At 43.3% G+C, this 24,057-nt stretch overlaps 1 protein-coding gene across 2 annotated transcripts; it reads right to left on the reverse strand.

Moving 5' to 3' along the window:
- Positions 1–562: 562 nt before the first annotated feature.
- Positions 563–23,543, reverse strand: IRF8 (interferon regulatory factor 8). 2 transcript variants are annotated; one of them, XM_061594465.1, is made up of 10 exons: positions 23,452–23,532; positions 19,589–19,712; positions 17,380–17,554; positions 14,931–15,114; positions 11,571–11,659; positions 9,167–9,275; positions 7,760–7,810; positions 7,211–7,579; positions 5,749–5,864; positions 563–4,043 (listed from the first exon to the last, which is right to left on the reverse strand). In XM_061594465.1, exons 3-10 carry the CDS (start codon positions 17,551–17,553, stop codon positions 3,867–3,869), a joined length of 1,269 nt encoding a protein of 422 aa, XP_061450449.1. In that variant the 5' UTR covers position 17,554; positions 19,589–19,712; positions 23,452–23,532; the 3' UTR covers positions 563–3,866. The 2 variants fall into 2 exon arrangements, with proteins under 2 accessions (XP_061450449.1, XP_061450448.1); XM_061594464.1 differs by lacking the exon at positions 19,589–19,712 and having other exon boundaries at positions 23,452–23,543.
- Positions 23,544–24,057: the final 514 nt, after the last annotated feature.

A 24,057-nucleotide genomic window follows, 5' to 3' on the forward strand; every position in this document is an offset into this window, starting at 1 on the left:
GGAGAGCCCTGCCAGAGAGCTGCATATAGCCCTGCTTAATAAACCTGCTTACATGACCAACACCTTGTGGAGCCAGAACGAACCTCCATGGTTCCACAGACAGCATAATGGAGGACACACCCAGTCTTCTTCTCCAGACACAACAAAAAGGCTGAAATCCTGTGCATTTATCAGAGATCATTGCATAGAATGATTTGATTTGCTGATGTTCTTGATGGGGAGCATCATGGAACTACCGACTGCTCGTGGTTAGAATGTAAAGCTGCAGCACTATTAAGTACACCATTTACCCTTGTGATGCTTGCTCGTGCATGATACAGGCAGGCACCTATAACCTCTGTTTTAAAAACCTGCTCCCCAGATCCTATGGTAGTGGAAGAAAAGGGAGCTATTCATTTGGCATATCTCTACTCATTCTGCACACTAGAATGCAGGCTTCAACCACCACCTTCCCCCTTAAAAAAACACACAAGCACCCAACATGATGAATGGAAGCATACTTAGAAACTCAGGTGAGAGTGAGACCAAATTTATTTTCCCACTTGAAAGCAGAGACAAGATATTACAAAATATAGATATTTATTTGCAGGTGCCTTTGGTAAAACAATCACAATTTTTTAAAAAAACAAGCGGTTAAAATAAATACTTAGCATAGTAGAGATGACCACACTAAGACTGATCCAAAGCGCCGCATATGCTTCCAGGTGCACATAGTCACGCCTATGAGCAAATATTTCTCTGCTCACTTCTGCCCTTGATGGAAAAGCCTTTGCACAAGGAGGGAGTACCATGCGGAAGCTCCCCTATGCTCAAGGCGGCACAGGATCAAAGCAATTACTCTGCTTTTCAGATGACAGCAAAATGTGCATAATGCCCCTTTTCAAAGGATGAATGCATGTGCATAACTGCTAGTGCCTCTCTCTTTCTCATACACACACAAGCAGGCTTGTACACACGCCTAACCTTTACATATACTGAACGTCTAGGCACATAGATCTAAAACACAGGCTCTAAAACACATGCAGATTGTCTCTCAGGCTTTGGGTTTTAGCCATTGTAGTTTATGCAGTATTTTAAAGCCACTATCTTCTCCCCCCTGGGTACAACTACCATCTCTTCATGTGTGTCTCTGGTAGGGATGGGTGAATTTATCAATTTCTCTTTCTTTCATTTTTCCAAACTTAAGTTCAGTTGTCCACATTTCCAAATCAGTTTATTTTTTAAAAAAATAAAATTCTCATGAAAATTCATCAAAATGTTGGTGTGAATTTCTCCTAATATAAACATTTGAATATGCAATTTTGCCTAATATGCACATTTTTGCAAAGCATGTTCCCCTAATATAATGCAGTTTTTATCATTGTTTTTACCTTAGTATATGCATTTTTGTACACATTGGAAAATGAAATTGACTGCCTTCAAGTCGATCCCAGCTTATGGTGACCCTATGAAGAGGGTTTTCATGGTAAGAGGTATTCAGAGGGGGTTTCCCATTGCCTTCCTCTGAGGCTGAGAGGCAGTGACTGGCCCAAGGTCACCCAGTGAGGTTCATGGCTATGTGGGAATTCAAACCCTAGTCTCCCAGGTTGTAGTCCAACACTCTAACCACTATACTTGGTTGTAAAACTGCATTGTAAAATTTGGAGAAGTATGGATTTTGAACGATGGCTGCATTTCAGTCCATTGTTGCGGAAAATGTGAATTAGGTAGGTTCACCTTCAAATGTGAACTTAATCAAATTTATCCCGCATCTCTAATCTCTGGTCAGTCATCTCATCTCAGATAGCTGCTCAGAGCTAGACATGCAACCCTCTAGAAAAGCAGCAGTTCCCTCTAGCTCTTCTCCCCTTCCCAACGATTGGGTCATACCCATGATGTACCAAGAAGTAACACAGAGATTTACTTCTTCCTCCTGCTGTGACCACGGCATAAAACCAAGATTGCCCAATTCAGAAAGCCTTGCGCACAAAATATGTGCTGTGCTCACCCATTCACTTCAATGGGGGGGGATCTCATGTGTGCACCTCTCTGCACAAACAGAACTGCTCCTTCCCCTGGACAGGAGATCTGTGTGAGCACACCCACAAGGCATCACTGGACTGAGGTGCATGTGTGAATATATATCCCCTCTTAAGAGTCCAGCCTGATGCAGTCCTAGTAAAACATAGTTATTTACATAGTTCATGATTTTGGGACATTTTAGTTGGTCCTAATAAATTATTGCCCTACTGTGGATTTTAGATTCCTTCTCCATGGACCAACACATCTCTCTATGCTTTTCCTATTGACATAAAAATATTCAGTAGTATCCTCCAAAACCTTTGCCAGAATGGGAAAGAGCTAAGAATAGACTGCTGTTCTTCCTCTTAAGTATCCATCACTTGCCCGTTAAGAGCTAGGATACTGGTCTTGCCAAGCAGATGTGTTCTAATCTCTCTCTTAGAACATTTTGTTTACTGAGTCCTGGTTAACAAAGCTCAAGAAAAAAATGCACTTCACTATTTAAAAATGAAACAATGCTGGGAGGAACCACAGCTCAGTGGCACAGCATCTGCTTTGCATGCAGGTCCCAGAGTCAATCCCCAGTGTCTTCAGGTAGGGCTGGAAACCTTGAGAGCTGCTGCCACAATTCTGAGTCACGTGGACCAGTGGTGTGACTGTGTATCTGACAGTTTTGTATGTTCACCATTCCGTTTAGTTTTCAAACAGCAGACCATTTTAACCTACACACGCCAATAAAAAAATAGCAATAAGAACTAAAATAAAACTTAGCAAGAATATATACAACATAGATGCAATGTATAAGCTATGTGTGGTTTCTTAATGGTGTAAGAAGCCACCTGGCCATCAAAGTCTTCACAGAATTCTCTAAGGATCCATTTATCTCTTAAGTCTCTTTCCAGTATTGTATTTTTCTACCTGAGTTTTGAAAATACAAAAGAGCAGCCGCAAGACAACTGATGATGGGTGTCTTTTAAAAAAAAAAAAAAGCAAGGGTGGGGTTCACACATGCATACTCGTCACTCGATGGCTGCAACATCAAGGGTTGACTTGCATGTGGGAATAGACTATTGGAGAACACCACCAATAGGTTTTTCACATCACCTTTACGCACAAGGCTTTTTGGTGGAGTCTACTCACGTGCTTAGCTGCCAGTGATTCAGATGTACAGAAATCAGGTGACTTAACATGCATGTGTGAACCAGCCCCTTTAAGATGAGTCCCTTTCTGCAAAGGTATCCTCATTCACTAGTGCTTGAAGTATATGTTTACGTTCCGGGTACACTCAGCACACGCTCAGGACAGCTCCATCCAGAGGGCCAGTATTGGTCAATGCAAGGAGATATATAACTTCAAGCATTTCCATATTCCTCTAAATGCAGAAATTCACACCAAAAATAAAGATATTCTGCTTGGAGATTGGACCATCCTTCCTCTGCAACAACCACACTACCCAGACAGCAATGCAGCCCACAAATGTCTCTCTGTTTTGCAGCCAAGCAATCAAGAGGGGGCACATTTTGGGGGTCAAAGCTGCCAAATCAACACATCACAGCCCCCCCTTTTCTTTCAAAACCAAGTCATACAGTATTACCCTGGTTTTAAAGCTGCTTTGGGTGTATGCTGTAATGCTGAGAGGCCCAAAGAAACGTATAATTATTGCCTTTTTACGTCAAATTCCTTATCGAAAACAAACACGGTCTCTCTCTCTCTCTCTGTATCCCTTGCACATCTACAACCAAAAACCCAGAACAATTGTCCCCAAAAGGAAACATTAAATGTTTGATGATACAAAAATAGATCTAAACTGAATCCTTTAAAAAAAAAAAAAAAGTTGTTTAAAAAATACTCCGTCCAGGAGTCTCTCAAACAGTGATCTGCTGGTTTTCTCGGAAAATGGGTCTTTGGTGTGGTCCACAAGAATCCTGGAAGTTCCTATACATCTGGTCATAATGCAGCTCCTCGCCTATTGAATGGATCAGAGGGCTCCCTTCACTCTTCCCAGTGTCCTCCATCAACTGCCGAATACTCAGCTGTTCGATCTAAAGTTGGAAGAAGATCAGAAATCCTTATTTTGATGAGTGATACCTTGGAAAGACTGACTGTGCAGTGTAATAATTTTTTAATTTGTTTATTTTTATTTATTACATTTTTATCCCACCTTTCCTCCACGCAGCTCAAGGGGGCATATACATGGTTCTCCCCCCTGTCCGTTTTATCCTCACAACAACCCTGTGAGGTAGTTCAGGGTAAGAGACTGGTCACCCGGTGAGCTTTATTGCTGAGTGGGGACTGGAATCACCCTAGTCCAACTCTCTAACCACTACTCCACACTTTTTAAATGCCTAATTAAAAAGGATTGGCCAATTAATAAGAAAGGCATCTGTGCTCAGACCACTTTGAGCACATTCTCTCCATAAACTGAATCATATTTCTCCTCCAGTCCTAGACCATATCTAGTGAATTCACAGGAGAAGCAAAATTTGATCCAGAGATTTCCTGGTCTAAAGCTCAGCCCTTTAGCCACTTCGTGGGTGGAAAGGCAGCCAAAACATTATCAAATCCTGCCTTTTCCCAAAGTCAGTATCACCCCCAGATGTACTTCCTGCCCCCAGATCCAACCTCCCATTCCAGAAATCAAAAGTCCATCTAGACAAACTGTGTACTGAACAACCATCCTGATTTGCTTGCAGAGAAGCTAGACCATGCTGGGTATTTAGGGAGCATTCATTCTGATTTGTTGGCGGAGAGGTTAGACAACTTTGTCTCAAAGGAAGTGCTATCCCACACTTTCCAGTGCATTTTCCCATCACTTTCCTTATCGCAAAAAGCCCAATCTTTTGGGGAAGCACAAGACCTCGCAATCAACTATAATTGCACAACCTGGATTTGCTGGTCTGTGATTGAGTCCCACCTGAAAATAATCTGGAAGCGCCTCAAGTTTCTTTAACAGAGCAGAATCATTATACCTCCTCCACAAGTGCCGTCTGACTGCTTCTTCAATACCTCTGTGACTTATTTCCAGTACAGTAGATGTCCTCTCTCCCCCTTAACTGCCTTGTTCATCTAATGTAGCCTTTTGAGCCCTGGTAGCAGGGAAGATGACATTTCTGGTTCTCTGTACAGCACCTAGCACACTGTTGCTATCAAATAAACATTTAGGAGGTGCAAACATGGTGTGCCACACCAAGGCAATGAGAAAAAAGATAGCTCCCCCTGTGAAGGAGCCAAGCCATATGCCAGAAGGGGAAGAGAAAAGGCCCCAGCTCAGATTCAGTTGCCACAGATTTACTTGCTAACAAACTAGGGGGAATTCCTTTAATGACAGCAGAATCAGGCAACCAGTCAGATCCCAAGCATGAACCAGAGCTTGGAAAAGTTACTTTTTTGAACTACAACTCCCCTCAGCCCAATCCAGTGGCCATGCTGGCTGCGGCTGATGGGAGTTGTAGTTCAAAAAAAGTAACTTTTCCAAGCTCTGCATGAAGCACAGTTTCAAACATTTTCCCCAAGACATGAGGACTAGTACCTTGGGTCCTTGTTTTTCAAACAAACAGATGAGAATTGTGTCTGCATTCAAGAGTCAATGCAACATCATGGGTGGGAAAGGAGGAACTACCCTGAATTTAACACTGGGAAGTCAGAAGATCCCCTTGCTTTATAGATGAGGGAACTCAAGTCAGCAGAGAACCCGGGGGCAGAGAGATCACATAAACAGCTGCCACCAAAACAGATTATAATACTTACCTCGACAAGGATCAACTTGAAGCGTAAAGGGGAGGCATCTGGAAACTCCTCTCCAAAACACAGAATAACTTTGCTGTTTGGGAAGCGGCCTTGATTGTTATAATACTGCTGAAGCTCTACAAGAAGAAAATGTTTTAATTAGAGGGAGGAGACATCTGCCTTTGTATTTAGGAGCTCAACTGCAACTAACTGTGTAATAAAATGGAACCAGGGGCACTTGGGATGCTGAACGAGGGAATATGTTATCTGCAGAACCATGAAACACACAACGTTATTCAGTGAAGGCTATCCTTGTATTTTAAAAAAATCATGTTTATGTATTTATTGCTTCAACCAAAAAACAGTACTTTTAATCCATCCCTAACTTCATAACTTGGACCATGTAAGAATCTGTCTCCCTAGGAATACCAGGGCAGGGATGGGAAGGTTGTGGCCCTCCAAATTTTGTTGGACTCCAACTCCCCTCAGCCCCAATCAGCATGGCCAATCATCAGGGATGATGGGAGCTGTAGTCCAACAACATTTGGAGAGCCACAGGTTCCCCAACCCTGTTCTGCAGTATAAATGAGCATCATGAGCAAATGAAAGCTACTACCATGATCAAGGTTGCAAGTATTCTGCAATTTGCCACGCTGGGCTCCCACTGGGAGGAAGGGCGGGATATAAATCAAATAATAAATAAATAAATAAATTTGCAATTGCACAAAGCAAGCGCAAAAATCAATCTTGGTGTGGAATTTAGCACTCTTAGAAAGGATGTTAATGACGATTTAAAAAAAAATTCTAACCCTTAAGAGTGCAAAAATGTATGAGGGGGGCAATGCTTGGGAGGGTTGCTGAGCAGGTTCCCTAGTGCTTAGAGGAGGTCCTTTTTCCCCTTCCCCATGAAGAGCAAAAACAAAATAAATTGCAATTACATGCAAATATACTGGCTTTACATAATTTATGCAGGATGTGGAATTCTGCCTATCTGGGTTATCCGGGCACAGCATTTTGAATTTGACTCCAGTTTCAAATTCCAGGACATACACAGCCGCTGGCCATAAAATTCTCACAGGCACAAGGGACCTCTGAGTAAGGATGGGCAAATCTGTCCATTCCAGTTTCTTTGTATCTCATGTTTCCAGCCTTAAGTTCAGTTCTCCAAATTTCCACATCAGTTTGTGATTTAAAAAAAAAAAGGCCTCATGAAAATTCATCAGTGAGTTTTGCCTAATATACAGTTTCCCCAATATAATGCAATTTTGTATATTTTCACTAATATATGCATTTTTATGCACATATTGCCCCGGGATATGCACTTTTGGATACATTACTTGGCTGGAGACCTACACTGCAAAATTCAGGGAAGTGCGGATTCTGGAGAGTGGATGTGTTTCAATTCACATGTTGTTTCGGAAAGTGCAAATTAGGCAAGTTCACCTTTAAATGTGAATGGAATCAAATTTTCCCCCAGCCCTACCTCTGAGAAATTGGTTGGTGTCGAATATCTTTACCACCTCGTCTCGGTCAAGCTTATTGGGCCTGTCTTTGAAGACCATGGTGTTCCCACTCCAGAAGACTCGTCCCTGGCTCAGCCTTTTGATGAAAATGCCCTGTTTGTTGCAGTGCAGAAGAACACCCCTCTCCAGGTGCCCAAACAGCTTCTTGGTGATGTGCCTCTGCCGTTCATTTGGAATCACATCTGCTGATGGGAACCGCACATGTTCCAAGCTTTCCAGGGCATAAGGCATTTCTCCGAGGGAAATCCGGCAGCCTTCAGGGCGAGAGGTGGTTGAGCTTCCCACCAGCTTCCCTCCATAGTAGAAGTTGATCACCATCTGGGAATAGCCTATGAAGATATATGTGGCAAGACCCATCAAGGGGGTATACATAGCCATTTTGTTTTATGTAAAGCACATGACACAAAAGGAAAAGAGGTTAGGAGGGAGGAGGAAAACTGGGTTGAAAAGGAAATGAAACCAACTGCACCAGATCTTAACTGAGAGAGGAAGCTAAAGAGTTACCGTACCTGAATGTAGCACCTCATAACCAGTGAACCCACTCATCATCATAGGCAAACCTATGGATTTTTAAAAAAGGAAAGTTACACATATTTATTTTATTTATTTATATAAAATTTTAAACTCCACCCTTTTGATGTCTAGGCACTACTCGGGGCAGCTAATGCCAGTCAAAACCAACCATAAAATACATTTTAAAAAATACAACACAATCAAAGCAGAACAAAGCTGACACAGCTAAAACACAGCCATTTGATAAATATTTATTGTGTGTGTGTGTGTATATTATTTTATGTATTTTAATTTATTTTAATGTTTTTGTGATTTTACTGTTTACCATTTTATTATGTACATGTTTGATTTTATTTTTGTAAGCTGCCCTGAGTGCTCTATTATAGGGTAGAAGGGTGGGATAGAAATATTTTAAATAAATAAATAAATAAAAGTGCCTACCTAAACAAGAAAGTTTATTCACTGATTTATATTTATAAAAGTATTTCTCTAGCACTGTATCATAAAACATCAGGGCAGGGTACAACAATACAACATCATTAAAAACAATACAATGCAAACGAGGTCACAGAAATAACATGGGAAGCTACCTTACACCAAATCAGATCATTGGCCCACCTATCTCAGTGTTACCTACTCGTCCTGGCAGCAGCTCTGCAGAGCTTCAGGCAGAAGTCTTTGCCATCCCTATCTGGAGATGCCGGGGACTGAACCTGGGACCTTCTGCATGCCAAGCAGATGTTCTACCACTGAGCTACAGCCCTTTGCCATAAAGTGAAACAGCATAAGAGAGGTATATATCTAACATCTGGCATGCAATCCCTACGTGCTAGGTCTCAAAAAACTGGAGTTCATATTTCCCAAACTCTTTAATCTGTTGTGGTGGAGGCCTAGAAAAGGGCCTTACACTAAATTGGACACTTGGTCCATCTAGCCCAATAATGTCTACTTTGACTGGCAGCCATTCTCCAGGGTCTCAGGCAGAGGCACTTTTAAGTAGAGATTCTGGGGACTGAACTTGGAATCCTCTGCAAGCAAACCTGATGCCCTACCACTGAGCTAGGCTGTGACACATCCTCTAACGTGAAGACAGGAATGCAATGTAGGAACAGGGAGCCTGTGGTCTTCCAGATGTTTCTGGATCACTGTTCCCATCATCCCTGACCACAAATCATGTTGGCCAGGGCTGACAGGAATTATAGTCCAATATCTGGAAGGCCATAGGTTTCCACACCCCTGATATAATGCATTTATCCCTGTCAATTACCTAGAAGCCCTGTGGCACAATAGCAAAGGGACATCCAGCAGTCAGCCTTTGGTGCAACAAATGATCAATCCAGTTGTATCCAAGCCCAATACCAACACTGTGAAACTTCCTTCCTAAGGGCATAATGATGTCTTACCAGGGCTTGATTGATGCATCCACCAGTCAGGTATGGGTGGATTTCTACTGCTTTCCTGCAGCGGCGAAGGACTTCTCGTACCAAGGTATTCATCCACTGCTGAGGGGGGCTGAGAAGATTATAGAAGAAGAAAACAGGAGACTGTTGAAGTGGCAAAGCTAACATTACAAATCTCTGCAGCCTGCAAGCTGAGATGTCCCTACAAGTTATTCTGTTGCTTTGTATGACAAGAAAATATCTCCAAAGTTCATTTAGCCTCTCTGCAAATAAATACTTATAAATACATAGTGCAAAGACAGATCTCCATTTCCCTCAATGCTCAAAGCACTTAATGCCGCCTCTGTAATTTTTACAGCTACTCACTACGTTAAGTGCCTATTCCCCACACGCACAAGAGCAAATTGCAGTTTGACAGCTGTGCAAAGGTGATTTGCACACAATCCATATACTAGATGGAGAAAAGATTTTGCATCCCACAAAGACTGCACACTCCCTGGTACAATTTGTGGATTGTCTTGAGGACCTTACTTCCCTTTACAGTTAAGAGAACTGCTTTTCTGAAAGCAAGCGACAAGGATCTAACTTCTCCCTACTATAGGAGCATAAGAGGCTGCCTTACACTGAGTCAACCATTGGTCTATCCAGCTCAGTAGTATCTACCCTGACTGGCAGCAGCTCTCTGGGACATTTCCAGCCCTACCTGGAGGTGCTGAGGACTCAACCTAGAACCTTCTCCATACAAACTAGATGCTCTGCCACTGAGTTAAAGTCCTTCTCCACTACTGTATCTTGTGTGTAAAACTATGTCCCAGGCTATGGTCTGAAGGCACATGAGGCCAGCTCCCTGCAGGGTCAGGTCTGGTCAGTGCCTGGATGGGAGACTGCCTGGGAACCATATGTAAGCCGCCTTGGGTTTCCATCATGGAAAGAAAGGTGGGGTATAAAGGTAATAAATAAATAAATGTTTAAATGGGAAGCTATGGTGAACTGCAGCTTCCGGGGACATCTTACTCCATATGCGCCCACCTGACTGCTTTGATCTGTGGAACTACCACTTTTATAAGTACTACATAATGTCCATTCTGCACTTGTGAGGAATGGATCTTGTAGTGCAGCAGCACCTACACTCTGAAACTCCCTGCCTGTTGATATCAAGGAGGCCCGTTTGTCGTACTGTTTTCCATACCCACTAAATGCTTTTTTGTGTAGGCAAGCCTCACCAGACGTGAAACGTTATCAAGTGTATCCATTTTTTAAAATGGCTGATTTTTTCTATATTTTGACCATTTTATTATATTTACTGTTTTAATGCCTGTTTTTTTTACTGTTTTTAAATGACTATTGTATACTATTTTACGTAAACTGCTTAGCGATTTTTCTTGATTAAGCAGTGTATAAATCTTGCTAAATAAATAAACAAATAAAAATTAAAAAGGTAAAGCAAATTTTGTTTTGAGTGGAGTGAAAGGAGATGGAAAATTTAACACCCTCACCCCAGTCCAGGTATGGACACACAAGCCCTCCTCAGGCATAAAGCCTGAACACGTGAGGGCAAAAGTGTATAGAGAGATGAGTATGCTTGGGTACGGATGGAGAAAAATTAGATTTAGTTTGCATTTAAAGGCGAACCTATGGAATCTACACTTTCCAAAGCAATATGTGAACTGAAACGCAGCCATCCTTCAAAATTTGCACTTCTCCCAATTTTGCAATGCAGTTCTCCAGCCAAGGGATGTGTACAAAAATATACACTAGGGTAAAGTGTGGGTAAAAAAAATGCATAATTCATGAAAAGAACATGAAAAATACATTATATTCGTGGAACTGTTTTGTAAAAATGCATATATTAGGAAAAAATGCATACAAAGATGTGTATATTAGGAGAAAATATTGATGGATTTTCATGAGGACTTTTTAAAAGAAAAATGCAAATTGGTATAAAAAATGTGGAGAACTGAACTTAAGTTTGGAAAAGTGAGAAACTGAGAGAAATCAAAACTGACAGGCTTTCCCACCCCTACGTGTCAACATCCCTGTGTCAACCGGGCGCACTCACCCACCCCCAAACTTTGCATGTTTAGTGCAAAGATCCAAAGGTGGCCTGTGAGCACGTCTGCTGAAAGTGCTTGCAAGCCTCCTTGTGATCAGGAGGACCCCCTGGTATTTGTAAGCTGCCCTGGGAGCCTTTTTTGGCCAAGAAGGGGAATGAAAGAATCGTGTGTGCAAATGAGCACTGTATAGAGAACAGGTGCAGACCCATTCAGATGAAGGCTGGTGTTAGTTGCTCTGTTCCTCTCTCTTGCACTCACGCAGATGGGGTGGGGCTGGGGAAGGACCCTTCCAAAAAAGAAAGTCTGAAGAGAGAAAGGGATATTTCATCATTGGGAGGGGGGATGTTAATTACCTCTGTCATCAAGTCATCTACTGCAGAAGTACTGCAATCCATCTCCGTGACTTCACTCAAACTGCATCCATTCCCCATCCCCATTTTGCCTGGAAAGAAATACAATTTGGAGACTGTTACAAAAGACAATACTGCTGGTAAAAACAGCAGGGAATAGAAAAAGAGGAAGGCCAAAGAAGAGATGGATTGATTCCATAAAGGAAGCCACAGACCTGAACTTACAAGATCTGAACAGGGTGGTTCATGACAGATGCTCTTGGAGGTCAGTGATTCATAGGGTCGCCATAACAACAACAAACAAACTATATCAAACACAATGGGAACTCCGGCTTGGGGTTTAGTCCTGTGCAAGAGGGACTGACCATATCTCTGTACGTATATGGGACCCTCCAGACATCCTTATTATTGCACATTCATGATTATTTGTCCTAATGATGTTATTGGGATGGTCAAATGCAATCCCAATTTCAATACTGTTTGCACCTGCAAAAGTTTTGGGGCTGTCACACTGGTTCCCTTCCAATCAATGCATGTCCTGTAACTTCCTGCTGAAATCCCATAACTTTTCATACCACAAATGTTCTGGTTTATTTTTACCCGCTTTTCTTGCCTCTCCAGACAGCAATTATGTAGCAGCATTGGGGAAGCATCACTGAACAAACTAAAGCAGAATAAGCCCACCACTAATGCACTATTACTGTGTCAAAAATGTGTTGCAAACTACACCCTGCAATCAAACACCAGTCTGGAGGGGCAAGCAAGTAAGCTTACATGTATGTTGCACAAAAAAAAAAAAAGCACATTATAAAACACTCATCCCTCTGCACATTAGTCTATCTAAGTCAACCATGTTGCAAGAGTGTTGGGTTTTTCCCCATGATATCTAGAATTGGTTCTGGGACCTCTAAACCCAAACATGGCTGCCCACACAAAAGGAAAAACCAAAACGCCCAGAATTAGTGGTAGTACTCATTATTAGTCTTTTTAGTATTACTTGTACTTTAAAAAAAAACAACCACCCACTAATTTATGGTTGATGAACAGAGCTCAAATGACAGGGACGGTGGAGGAAAGGAGGGAAACTCTCTTACCATTTGAACAACCCCCTTAGCTGTTGTTTTTACAATGGTATCAAGGGAGGGGATGATTTGCTTTAAATTTGGGGGGCGGGCAGAGAGTCAGAGGATGAGACTAGGAGATTTCATTAAGAGCCCTACCTTCCACTCCCACCCCCATAATTTGAAAAACCTTTGACAAAACCCTGAAATCCAGATTGCTAAGAAGAGAGACTTCCAGAAATAGTGCAAAGTTTCTGCTTGAGAGTAAACTTTTGTGGGCTGAGGCGGTCTATGAGGGAGATTTCTTGACAGCTCAATTGTGTATGCTTGAAAAGTCACCACACACATACACACAAAAAACCACAGATAAAAATAAAACAGAGCTCCACTCATGTAATACCGGACATTTCAGAGGCAGACGTTTGATGTTCTGTTAACTGTAACCACAAATGCACAGCTCTGTTTTACTCCGACATGGAGCAAAAGTGGGGAGTTGCTGCTCTGCTGATCTCTTGACACCTGGAGCTTTGCAAGCAAAGCATTGGGGTGACGTTGCTAACGCTGAAGGTAAAAGGTGCAGGAAAGGCTTTCTCACAGCAATTTGATACAGATGGGGACTTCACAGAATGTGAGACACAAATGATATGGTGGGGTTTTCAAAGAAAGCTCTATCAGTCAAGAAAGGGGAAAACATGAGAGGTAAAAAGCACCTTGATGGAACTGTTTTACTTGTGAGGAAATCAAACCCTGATATGTAGCAAGTAGGGATGGGAGATAAATTTGGCTTTAAATGCAAACTCAATCAAATTGATCAAATAACGCACTTTTCAAAATGATATGAGAACAGGTGTCCTTTGAAATTCTCACATATGTGAATTTTACAATACAGTTATCCAACCAATGTTTTCCAAAATACATATATTGGGAGAAGTATGCATAAAAATGAATATACTAGTGAAAATAACATACGAAAATGCATTGTATTAGGAGAAATGCTTGCAAAAATGTGTACGTGACTCAAAGCTGCATACAAAAATGTCTTTATTAGGAGAAATTTGCACTAAAAATGAAGAACTTTCGTGCGGATTAAAAAAAAAAGGGCAAGTTGCTGAAGAAATGTGGAGAAATGAATTTAAGATTGGATAAATGAGAAATTGAGAGAACCCAAATTCACAGATTCTTCCATCTCTGGTAGCAAAGTGCATCTCCACAGGGGCTTTCCTGGAGAGGTAACTCCCTTATACTTTTGGAAAGGGGCCATAGCTCAGCGGCAGAGCACCTGCTTTGCATACAGAAGGTCCCAAGTTCAATCCTAATTCAATCTCCACAGGTAGAGCTGGGGATGTCTTTTGTCCGACTCCCTAGACAGCTGCCAGTCAATATAGACAAGGGTTAGACTGGCTGTCCAGATGTTGCATACCACAACTCCCATCATCCTAGACCATTAGCTATGCTGGCTGGGGCTGATGGAAATTGGAGTCCAAAACATCTGGAAGGCACCATGTTGGCTACCCCTGGTACAGACACTGCTGAGCTAGATGGGCTATTATTCTTGGAGATTACCTAAACAGAATAACTAACGCATTCATCATAACTTCTGAGACAGCTTACGTGCGTACAGACTCGTAATTGGGGACCTATGAATGGGCAAAATCTACATGCAAACTGTTTGTGCACATACATTCTCTTCCACAGGTTGTGCCAAACATGGACAAGGGTGGGAGTCAGCAGAAGGCACAATCCCACTGTACCACTGGCGGCTCGTGGCTCCGTATCAGCAGGGCAGAGGAATCCACGCCAGGTTTTAGACCGAACTTTCAAGGCGCTGGCCAAGGTGCTGGACCTATTGTGGAAATAGGTTTCAGGACCTTGGCCAGCTCCTTGAAAGTCTAGACTACAATGCAGAGTGGATTCCACGCCCCACTGACATGGAGCCAGCAGCCACCACAGCATGTGCATTAAGCATCACTCACTACCAGTCCTTTAGATTTTATTTAGGTTTCAAGGTGGTTTTCATCTTTTGAATCAGGGTAAATAATGTTTTCGTATGCAAAGGAATATGATTAAGGAATTATAGAATCAATCGAATAAACTTATTTATTTAGAAATTTACACCCTGTTTTCGTTTATAAAATAAAATATAAAATAAAACACGAAGAAATCTACACCCTGCTTTCTTTATAAAATAAACATAACATTTTAAAAATAATCATCTCATGGTTGCAGTCTGAAGCAGTAGGGTCTAGTATGGGCTACACCGTGAGATCCTGCTGATCATGTAGCATGGCTCCATTACACTTACATTTCTGTTCTTCCTCTGGGACAATGCGGTAGACCTTGTACGGCTCTGAGATGTCCAGCTGGGACCTGTCGGTCACTTCCTCAAAGTCAGGGCTCTTGTTCAAGGCACAGCGTAACCTCGTCTTCCAGGTGGCTGGTTCAGCTTTGTCACCTTCCTTGAACTTCCCTTTGAATACTGCCCAAGCCTAGAGGAGAAGCAGGAAGGTTTCTCACAAAGAGGTACCCTGCTTTCTGAGAAAGATTTAAAGGACTCCCAGTGAGGGAGGACTGAGCAAGGCCATCCCTGCAGTTCAAGAGCCGCCCTGGGCTACCTTTGGGAGGAAGGGCAGAATATAAATTGAATAATAAATAAAAATGCCTTGTTCCCACTCCAGTTCACACCTCCCCTCATCATTCAGAGTCTACTCAACAGTCACACTTAAGCTTCTTGACCACTATGTTAAAAGTTCAAAAGGGTTTCCTATATGGAATAAACTGTATGGGTGCTTTTCCTCCTATTGCTTGCAAAGCGGTGTTTTATTCCCTTTTTCTGTCCCTAGGTGACACTATAGCACTATTAGCACAGGTATTAAGTTCAGCACCATAGCAACACTAAACGGCAAATATAAAAAAAGATGACACATTCTCACACATTCTCTATGTAACACTCACGCCAGCTCCTCAAGATCAGCTTTGGAAGCCCTACTCCTGGTTCCTGCCTTTGAACATCAATTAGGCTGGCACGCACTAGAGACATGGCCTTTTCATTGGTGACTGCTAGCCTATGGAATTCCCTTCTGAGAGATATATGAATTACTCCTTCAGTTCATTTTTTTAAGAACATTTTTATAAAAAATCCTGTTTTTCTTGGCTTTTAACAGAAAGGTTTTTATTGTATGGGCTGCTGCTGTGTTTTTTGCTGCTGTTTATTGAATTTTACTGTACTGAGCATTTGTAAACTGGCAGTTTTATTGTGATTCAAACTGTACATTTTAATGTTTGTTTTTAATAATATGGGAATATTTGTCATATCAATGTAATCTGCCTTGGGAAAGCTATAATCTTCAAATAAAGAAAACATCAGTAAAAAGGACCTTCAGTAAAAGGGTAGTAAGAAGCCATTTCTACCAGGTGCTTTTGAAAACACAAGACTAAAAGACCACTAAGTTAGTATTTAGTTTTTAGTAAGGGGGAGTCATGACAGAGGTGCACATTATTATGCATGGTGTAAAGAAAGTAGACACAGAGAAATTTTTCTCCCCCTCTCACAATACTAGAACCTGGAGTCATCCAATGATAATGAATATAGAAAAATTCAGAACAGACAAAACTAAGGACTTCTTCACACAGCACATAATTCAGTTACAAGATGCTGTGATGGCCACCAAATTTAATGGCTTGAAGGCGGGAATTAGCCTTATCCTTCATGAATTCATTATCATTGCCACGATGGCTATGTTCTTAGGGTCGCCATGTTCCAGTCCCACAAATCCGGGCTCCCGACCCTGCCACAGATCATGAGAGGGAGCTCCTAGGCACCCCCTCCCACTGCACAGGCCTGCAATGCCCTCCTTCATTATCCACCTACCTCTCCCTTGGCATAAATGCTGGTCGCTCTGCGGGCACAACCCTGCCATCAGCCAAGATGGTGGCCGAGGTTTCCATAAGGGACTGGTGCCCCTGCCGCCATCTTGGTTGATGGCAGGAATGCGCACATGTAGTACACATGCATGCCATCAACCAAAATGGCGGCAGAGGCATCAGCCCCTTAGGGAACCCTTGGCCACCGTCTTGGTTGATGGCAGGGTTGCCCCCACAGCATGACCAGCATTTATGTCAAGGGAGAGGTAGGTAGGTGGAACATGTGTGTGTGTGCTGGGGCAGGCTGCTGCTGGCCTTGAGCACCACCCACCTTGCCCTCCTCGTGTGCCTCTCTTCCCCTCGTCAGTCTCTGCAGCTCAAGGCCTGCCTGGAAAATCCAGGCCACCTAATGGGCTAAGCGGGCGCCAAGTAGCAGGGCTATAATCTGGGTAAAACCCAGCTAACCAGCCAACATGGCAGCCCTATATGTTCTCCCTCCAGTGTTGGAGGAAATATGTCTCCGAATATCAATTGCTGCGAATCACAGATGGGGAAGCATTGCTGTTGCGCTCAGGTTCCGCTTTTGGGTTTCCCGGAGGCACCTGGCTGGCCCTGTGAGAACACGATGCTAGCCTAGATGGGCCTTCGGCCTAATCTCGCAGGGCTCTTCGCATGTACTTAATACAGACCACAAACCCATATGAATTTCAGGTTGTGAAAACTCACCCCCCAAAAGCCTCCAGAAACCTCAGATATGAACGTTTTTGACTTGAGAAATTGTTGGTTGCTTTTATAAAGATACAGACGTTTCGAGCTACAAAGAAACTCAGGAAGAAAAGCAGAGTCAAGTGTGACATTTCTGACATGGATGAAAGACGCATTTTTCATACCTTGAATATAGATGCATCCACTTCCTGGTTGTAATCTTGTTTCCCTGCATGTTTCCACGGGATGCGAAACATGGTTTTCTCATCATTCTCCCAGATCAGGCCAGAATACATGTCACTGTCAATTTGTTCAATCAGCCATTGCCGGAGTCGCCTTCCACCGTTTCGGTCGCACATTCTGAATGGAAGCATTTGAAGAGCTTTCATAAGGAGCCTCCCAAGTCAATCTAACACAACGGGTACATTTGCCATCTATGGAAATCCAAATTACCCGATGTTTGGCACACAAGCAGCCCAATCCAATGCACGTCTGCTCAGAAGTAAGCCCCACCAATGTCAGGAGGGCTTTCTCCCAGGAAAGCACACTAAAAGAAGCAGTTGCAAGTCTAAAAACTAAGAAGGTAGAGTCTGAGGCGCACGACGGTTGCAAATGGGAGAATAAAAGGGAGAGTTCAGGGGCTAAAACATAATGCTCATTTAATGTAGCACAGAAGCAATTAAAGTAATGCTGAGTTACTTATTTAAATGCCAAGTCCTGCCCTTACCATACATGAAACAGTAAAACTGTGTGGAATGAACAACTGTAAAATCTAAGGCAAAGAAATTATCTCTACCTTCTTCAGCCCAACTCGAGAGTTTAGACCTACTCAGTAAATGCTAGACCTAAGTCCCCACCAAATTTTCAGACAATATCAAGTTCAAACCCTGAACAGATCTGCAAAAGAACAAAGTTGTACAGTTGTGAGAGATCTGCAAACAAGGAACATGTATGCCCTTCCTTGCACAAATGAAGAATGTGGATAGGAACACGGGCAAGAGCCTTACACTGTCTAGCTCGGCATTACCTATTCAACACCGACAGACAACAGCTCTTCAGGTTTTCGGTCTTCTCCTATCGCAGCCCTACCTGGAGATGCCATGGCTTGAACCTGGGACCTCCTACATGAAAAGCAGATGCTCTGCCACTAAGCCATGGGCCTTTCCTTTGGCAAAGATTCCCAAGAAGGAAGCTGTGTGTATCAGTTGCAGCAAAAACAACTAAGACAGGGGTAGTCAACATGGTGCCCTCCAGTTGTCACTGAACAGCCCCAGCCAGCATGGCCAATGGTCAAGGATGATGGCAGTTGGAGACAAACATCATCTGAAGAGGGGCACTACATTGGCTACCCCTCAATTTAGATATTATGGGACCACCTAGATCAGGAGATAGTACCATTTAATCCAGCGTTGTTTCCAACAGTGGTCAGTACAAGAATTCAACACACAGAACAAGCAGTCAACAGAGTAAGAAATTTGATGTGGCATAAACGTTTGTGAACCAAATGTCACTGGATCGGATACATGATGCTGTCCCTCTAAGGGCCAAAGTAGACAATGGATGGAAGGTCTGTATTTAGGGAGCAAAAATGGGGCCATTGCACTGGGTGAAGGTATCCAACCCTTTCCCCATGCCAAGTTCCTTACTTAAATTGTTCTCTGTCCCCTGCCAAAAACTACAATATCTAGCATACAAATAGAGAGCATCAGTAACAGCCATAGAAAAACCCAAGAACAAAAAAGAGATAGCTGAACTATAGACATGGTTCCCAACGCATTTTGAGAAGAATCTTCACAAAAGGAAATCATAGAATCAAGGGATTTTAGAGCTGGAAGCATCATGGGGTCATCTAGACCAACCCTGTGCTCTATGCAAGAATCTAGGAGTGATGAACCTTTGGCCCTCCAAATGTTGCTGGATTACAAGTCCCATCAAGCTTGGCCATTGGCCATGTTTGCCAGGACTGATGGGAGTTGTAGTTCAGTAACTTCTGGAGGGCCAAAAGTTCCCCATGGCCAATCTACACCATCCCTGACAGATGCCTGTCCAACCTCTGCTTAAATACTTCCAGCAAAAGAGGCAGTCTGGTCCACTGTTAAACAGCTCTTATCATTATGAAGTTGCCCCTAACATTTAGCTGAAATCTGCTCCCCTGCAATTTATACCCACTGATTTCAGTCCTCCCCTCCAGAGCAATGGGGAACAAGTCTGGGGGAGAGGACCATAGCTCAGTGGTAGGACACCTGCTTTGCAGGCAGAAGGGCCCAGGTTCAAACCCTGGCATCTCCAGGCAGAGCTGGGAGACAGTCCCTCCTCCCCCCAAAAAACCCTGGGGAGCTCGTGCCAGTCAGGTAGACAATACTGAGCTAGAGGGGCCAGTAGCCTGACCAGTACCTTAGTGGCAAATGCAGACGTGCAGAGTCCCTTCTTGATAGTCACAGACACCACCACTCCTCCTTTGCTGCTGGATTGAGAATGAGATCCTTCTTAATGCCTTCTCTTACAACAACAGATGTCCCTAGGACCCAATAAGCATGAAAGGGAAGCGTGTTAGCTACTGAGAAGAGTCTTCTCTGTTGCTGACTTACCTCCCTTCACTCTGATTGGCTCCAATCAGCAGGAAAGGACAAAAAAGCATGTTAGAAGAATCTTCTCAGTGACTTACAGACTCCCCTTCATGCTGACTGGCTCATAGGATGCTAGACATATAGGGACTCTGCTCCCCAAAACATAAGGGGTGTAAGACCTCCTGAGATCCTGAACAACTACACGCCTGAGTCTGACTCAGTATGGGGCAGCTTCCTGTGTTGCTGTGTCTGTTCCAACTCCTGCAGGACTGTCCTTCAGACATTTGAAGACAAACTCTCTCCCTTAATCTTATCTTCTCCGGGCTAAACATAACCAACACTTTCAACCGTTCCTCACAGGTCTTGATTTCCGGACCCCCTTGCCATCCTAGTCATCCTCTTCTGGACAAGCTGTAGCCCAAGGATTAGCTTGTGTGGTGGACTACAACTCACAACATTCCCAGTTATTGGCCATGCTGGTCGGGGCTGGTGGGAGTTCGAGGCATCAACATCTGGAGGGTGCCACATTGGCTTAGCCTGGCTCCAGCACTCGGGGCAACTTTTCCAGTAGAGTTGAGGAGTTCTCCCAAGCATTAAACATTTCCCTTGATAAAGAGTTTACTCAAAAATGCTTTGGACTTAATCTATTGTGCAGATGTTTTTATTCTTATTGTAAACATAGGCACCATATGGATAGGGAGGTGTGTGTGTGCATGTGCGTGCATGCGTGTAACCTGAGCACTGATAAAAGGGGGAAATAGTTTGTTGTTGATTTAAAAAGAGATGAAAAGGTAAAGCAATGCAAGTTCCAATTAGCCTGGCTGTGACACGGATTGCATCCATAATCTTGAGAGATTTGCAAAAAATCAAAAACGCTAAAGTTGATGTTTGCAAGCAAGAATCCCATCTCAAAAGCATTCTTCCTTCTGCAGGGGGAAGACTGTGGCTCCGTGATAAGGCCTCTGCTTTGCATGCAGGATGCCCCAGATTCAATCCCCTGCATTTCCAGGTAGGGCTGGGAGAGACTCCTTGCCTTGAAACCCTGGAGTGCCATTGCCAATCAGTGTAAACAATCTGGAGGCAGATCAGGGGTGGCTGTTGGGGAAGGGCCATAGCTCAGTGGCAGAGCATCTGCCTTGCATGCAGAACAGCCTGGGTTCAATCCTCAATGGCATCTCAAGGTAGAGGTAATGCTGGGAAAGAGTCCCTGCCTGAAAACCTGGACAGCCATTGCCAGTCAGTGTAGACAACACTGAGCTAGAAGAACCAATGGTGTGGCTCAACAGAAGGCAGTTTCCTATGCTCAGGCCGGTGTCAGGTATAACTGGGTCCTTGGGCACCAGTCTGCTCTGGGCCCACAGCACCTGCCCGCATGTTCCACCTACCTCTCCCATTGCTGTGGATGCCATGTGCACTGCGCGTGCATGCCTACCATTAACCAAGATGCCAGTGGGGATGTCAGCCCTTTAAGGAAGTCCCTGTCACCATTTTAGTTTATGACAGGCATGCACACGCCGCACACATGGCATTCACAGCAACAGAAGAGGCAGGTGAGGCATCTGTATGGGGGGTGCCTGGGAGCTTCAGCCCCTCAAATTGCTGCAGGGTCAGGAGCCGCCACTGCCACAGATCACAGAATGAAGCGCTACCCTCCCACCCTCAGAAGGGGCCCTTCAGGGTCACAAGGGCCCTCGGCCAGGGCCCAGCTTGGCCACCCTCTGGCGCCAGCCCTGCCTATGTTTCTATGTTTTTAGAATACAGGAGAGGTAACTATGCTGGATAATGATAGGAGTGATCATCTCTAAGGTTTTTTTGGAGTGTAAAGATGAGGAGTTACTTCTTCACACAGCACAGAATTAAACTGTGGAATTCACTGCCACAAGATGTGATGGCATCCACCAGCTTGGATGTCTTTAAAGGGGGACAGGTCTTATCCTCCATGCTACTAAGCCATGATGGCTATGTACTACTTCCAGTATCAGAGGCAGTTTGATTCTGAATTCCAGTTGCTGGAGATCACAAACAGGAGAGTGCGGTTTTGTTCATGTTCCACTTGTGGGCTTTCCATTAGGACATCTGAACATGGAAAGCTGACTCATTCCAAGTCAGAGCATTGGTCTGTCTAGCTCTGTATTGACCATACAGATTGGCAGGAATTCTCCAGGATTTCAGACACGGAATATCTCCCAGTCTAGTCTGGAGATGCTGACGACTGAACCAGGGACCTTCTATACACAAAACACATGCTCTGCCCACTGAGCTACACCCCTTCCCTTTCTGTGGGAACAGAAAACAAGTGTTTGGTCTGATCCAGCACATCTCATCTTATGTGCTACCTATGGCTTGTTTGGCATAGCCACACTTAACTGCAAACCAAGATATCGCCTTGAAAATTCATTTTAGAATTTGAAAATTTGAGTGTTTGTTCCAAAAAGATTTCTGTTCTCCCAGTAAAAAGCAATCATCCTTCCAAGTCAGTTTAAAAGCAGTTGCTCTCACTCATCTTTTTATTTTTAAACCAGCTAGCAAAAATTGCTATAATTATTATTCATTCTACATTTTAATGAACAATCATTTCTATAAGCACTTTTAGTAGAGTAAGCAAATTTTTCACAATTATTAGTCTTTTTTATTTTATACTGCACACTTATACGGGAGTATAAGTGACCTGACCTGGCTTCTGAGTAAGCGTGCAGATGATTCCACAACAGATAGTCCTGCAAGCTGTTCCAATTGTCTTATTTAACAAGATTTATACACTGTTTGATAAAAAAACTATACAGTTTATATATTCCTACTGGGAGGAAGGGTGGGATATAAATCAAATAATAAATAATAAATAAATAAAATTTTCATAAGAAAACTGATAAAAACCAACAAACTTTAAAAACAGTAAACCTATTAAAATGATCAAACTATAGATAAAATCAACAGTTTAAAGAACAAATGTATGCATTAAAATTATATGTCTGTGTAGGCTTACTTAAACTAAGTTTTTAGCAGGCATCAAAACCTGTGCAACAAAGGTGCCTTCCTAATATTAATAGGCATTAAGTTATTTGTGATAGGTTTTGCACAGGTTTAGAGATGTGTAAATCTGTTCTGAATTTCCAGCATGGAACACAATTTTTAAAAACCCATGACACAATTTCTTTTAAATCCCACTCAAAACACAGTGGCACAACATAAATGCACAAACACAAGGTGAAAAGAGAGATGTGCAATCCTGTGTGGGCTTACTCCGAAGCAAGAGCACAATCCTATGCATTTTTATGCCGCCTTGGGCTCCTACTGGGAGGAAGGGTGGGATATAAATCAAGTAATAAATAAATAAATAATTTTTTACTCGGAACCAACTTCGATTGAATTCAATGAGGTTTACTCCCAGGAAAGTGATTATAGTGAAAGCAGTGAGGCACACTGACTAACTATCAAATAAGAGTGCATAGGATAACAATAACAACAATTCAGATCTAAGATTACAACGACGATGAAGATAAGCAACAACCGGGAAGCCTGCAAAAATAAACCCCAGTTGCACAAGTCTAACAGCGAAGAAAAGAGCTGTGCGCTTTTTTTTGCCATGCTGGAAGCCCCAGGCTAAATTGTCTTTTCGCTCTGCAAGAGAAAAAGTTAACCGGCAACCCCAACAAGAAGAGGAATGTACGCCTGCCCCCACGAAACACCGACCTCCACATCTGTGCCGATTGCTGGTCTTTATCTACGCGAGAAACCCGGTCACGGAAGGTGAAACAGAAGCTCGCCTGGCCAATATATCTGTCTATATCTCTATCTATTAGAGAACCTGGAGGATATGAGGTTGCCTCCCCTCGGGGGGGGGGGGGCTCTCGACCAATGATAAGTCAAGGAGGCTAGCTGGCCAATAGGAAGGGGCTAGTGCAGATCGCCTTTCTTCTCACGGCGTTCTTTTCCGAGAAATTGAGTCTCTGGCCGCCGCCGCCTGCAAAAGCGGAGTCCTCTCGAGATCCAACGTTCCATTCCCGGGTCAACGTTCCATCGTTCCCTACCCTTTCACTTTCTTTTGCTCCGCGCGCAAATGCGCGCGCCTCTGGATCCGGACCTCTCTAAAATCCCCCTCGAGCCTAAATTTCGAGCGATTTGGGGCGGGAAGGATTTCCTTCCAGCCTGGGCCAACTCCTTACCTCTCGCGCCGCTGTGAAACGGTTTCGACGGTGGCGTCGTCGGCGTTTCTGCAGCCTCGGAGCTGATTTTTTCAAAAAAGAAAAATTAAAGCGGCTGGTGGAGCGATCCGCTGCAGAACTGAGCCGCTAGCTA

Source organism: Rhineura floridana, chromosome 13, assembly GCF_030035675.1.
Source record: "Rhineura floridana isolate rRhiFlo1 chromosome 13, rRhiFlo1.hap2, whole genome shotgun sequence".
Taxonomy (NCBI): Eukaryota; Metazoa; Chordata; class Lepidosauria; order Squamata; family Rhineuridae; genus Rhineura; species Rhineura floridana.

Bases quoted from the DNA above. Each gene is read 5' to 3' on its own strand.
- IRF8 (XM_061594464.1), bottom strand. The intron at 15,115-17,379 runs GTATGAAAAATG...CTTCTCCTCTAG, and splicing joins TGGATGCATCTATATTCAAG to GCTTGGGCAGTATTCAAAGG. The intron at 9,276-11,570 runs GTAATTAACATC...TAATCTTCTCAG, and splicing joins TAGATGACTTGATGACAGAG to CCCCCCTCAGCAGTGGATGA.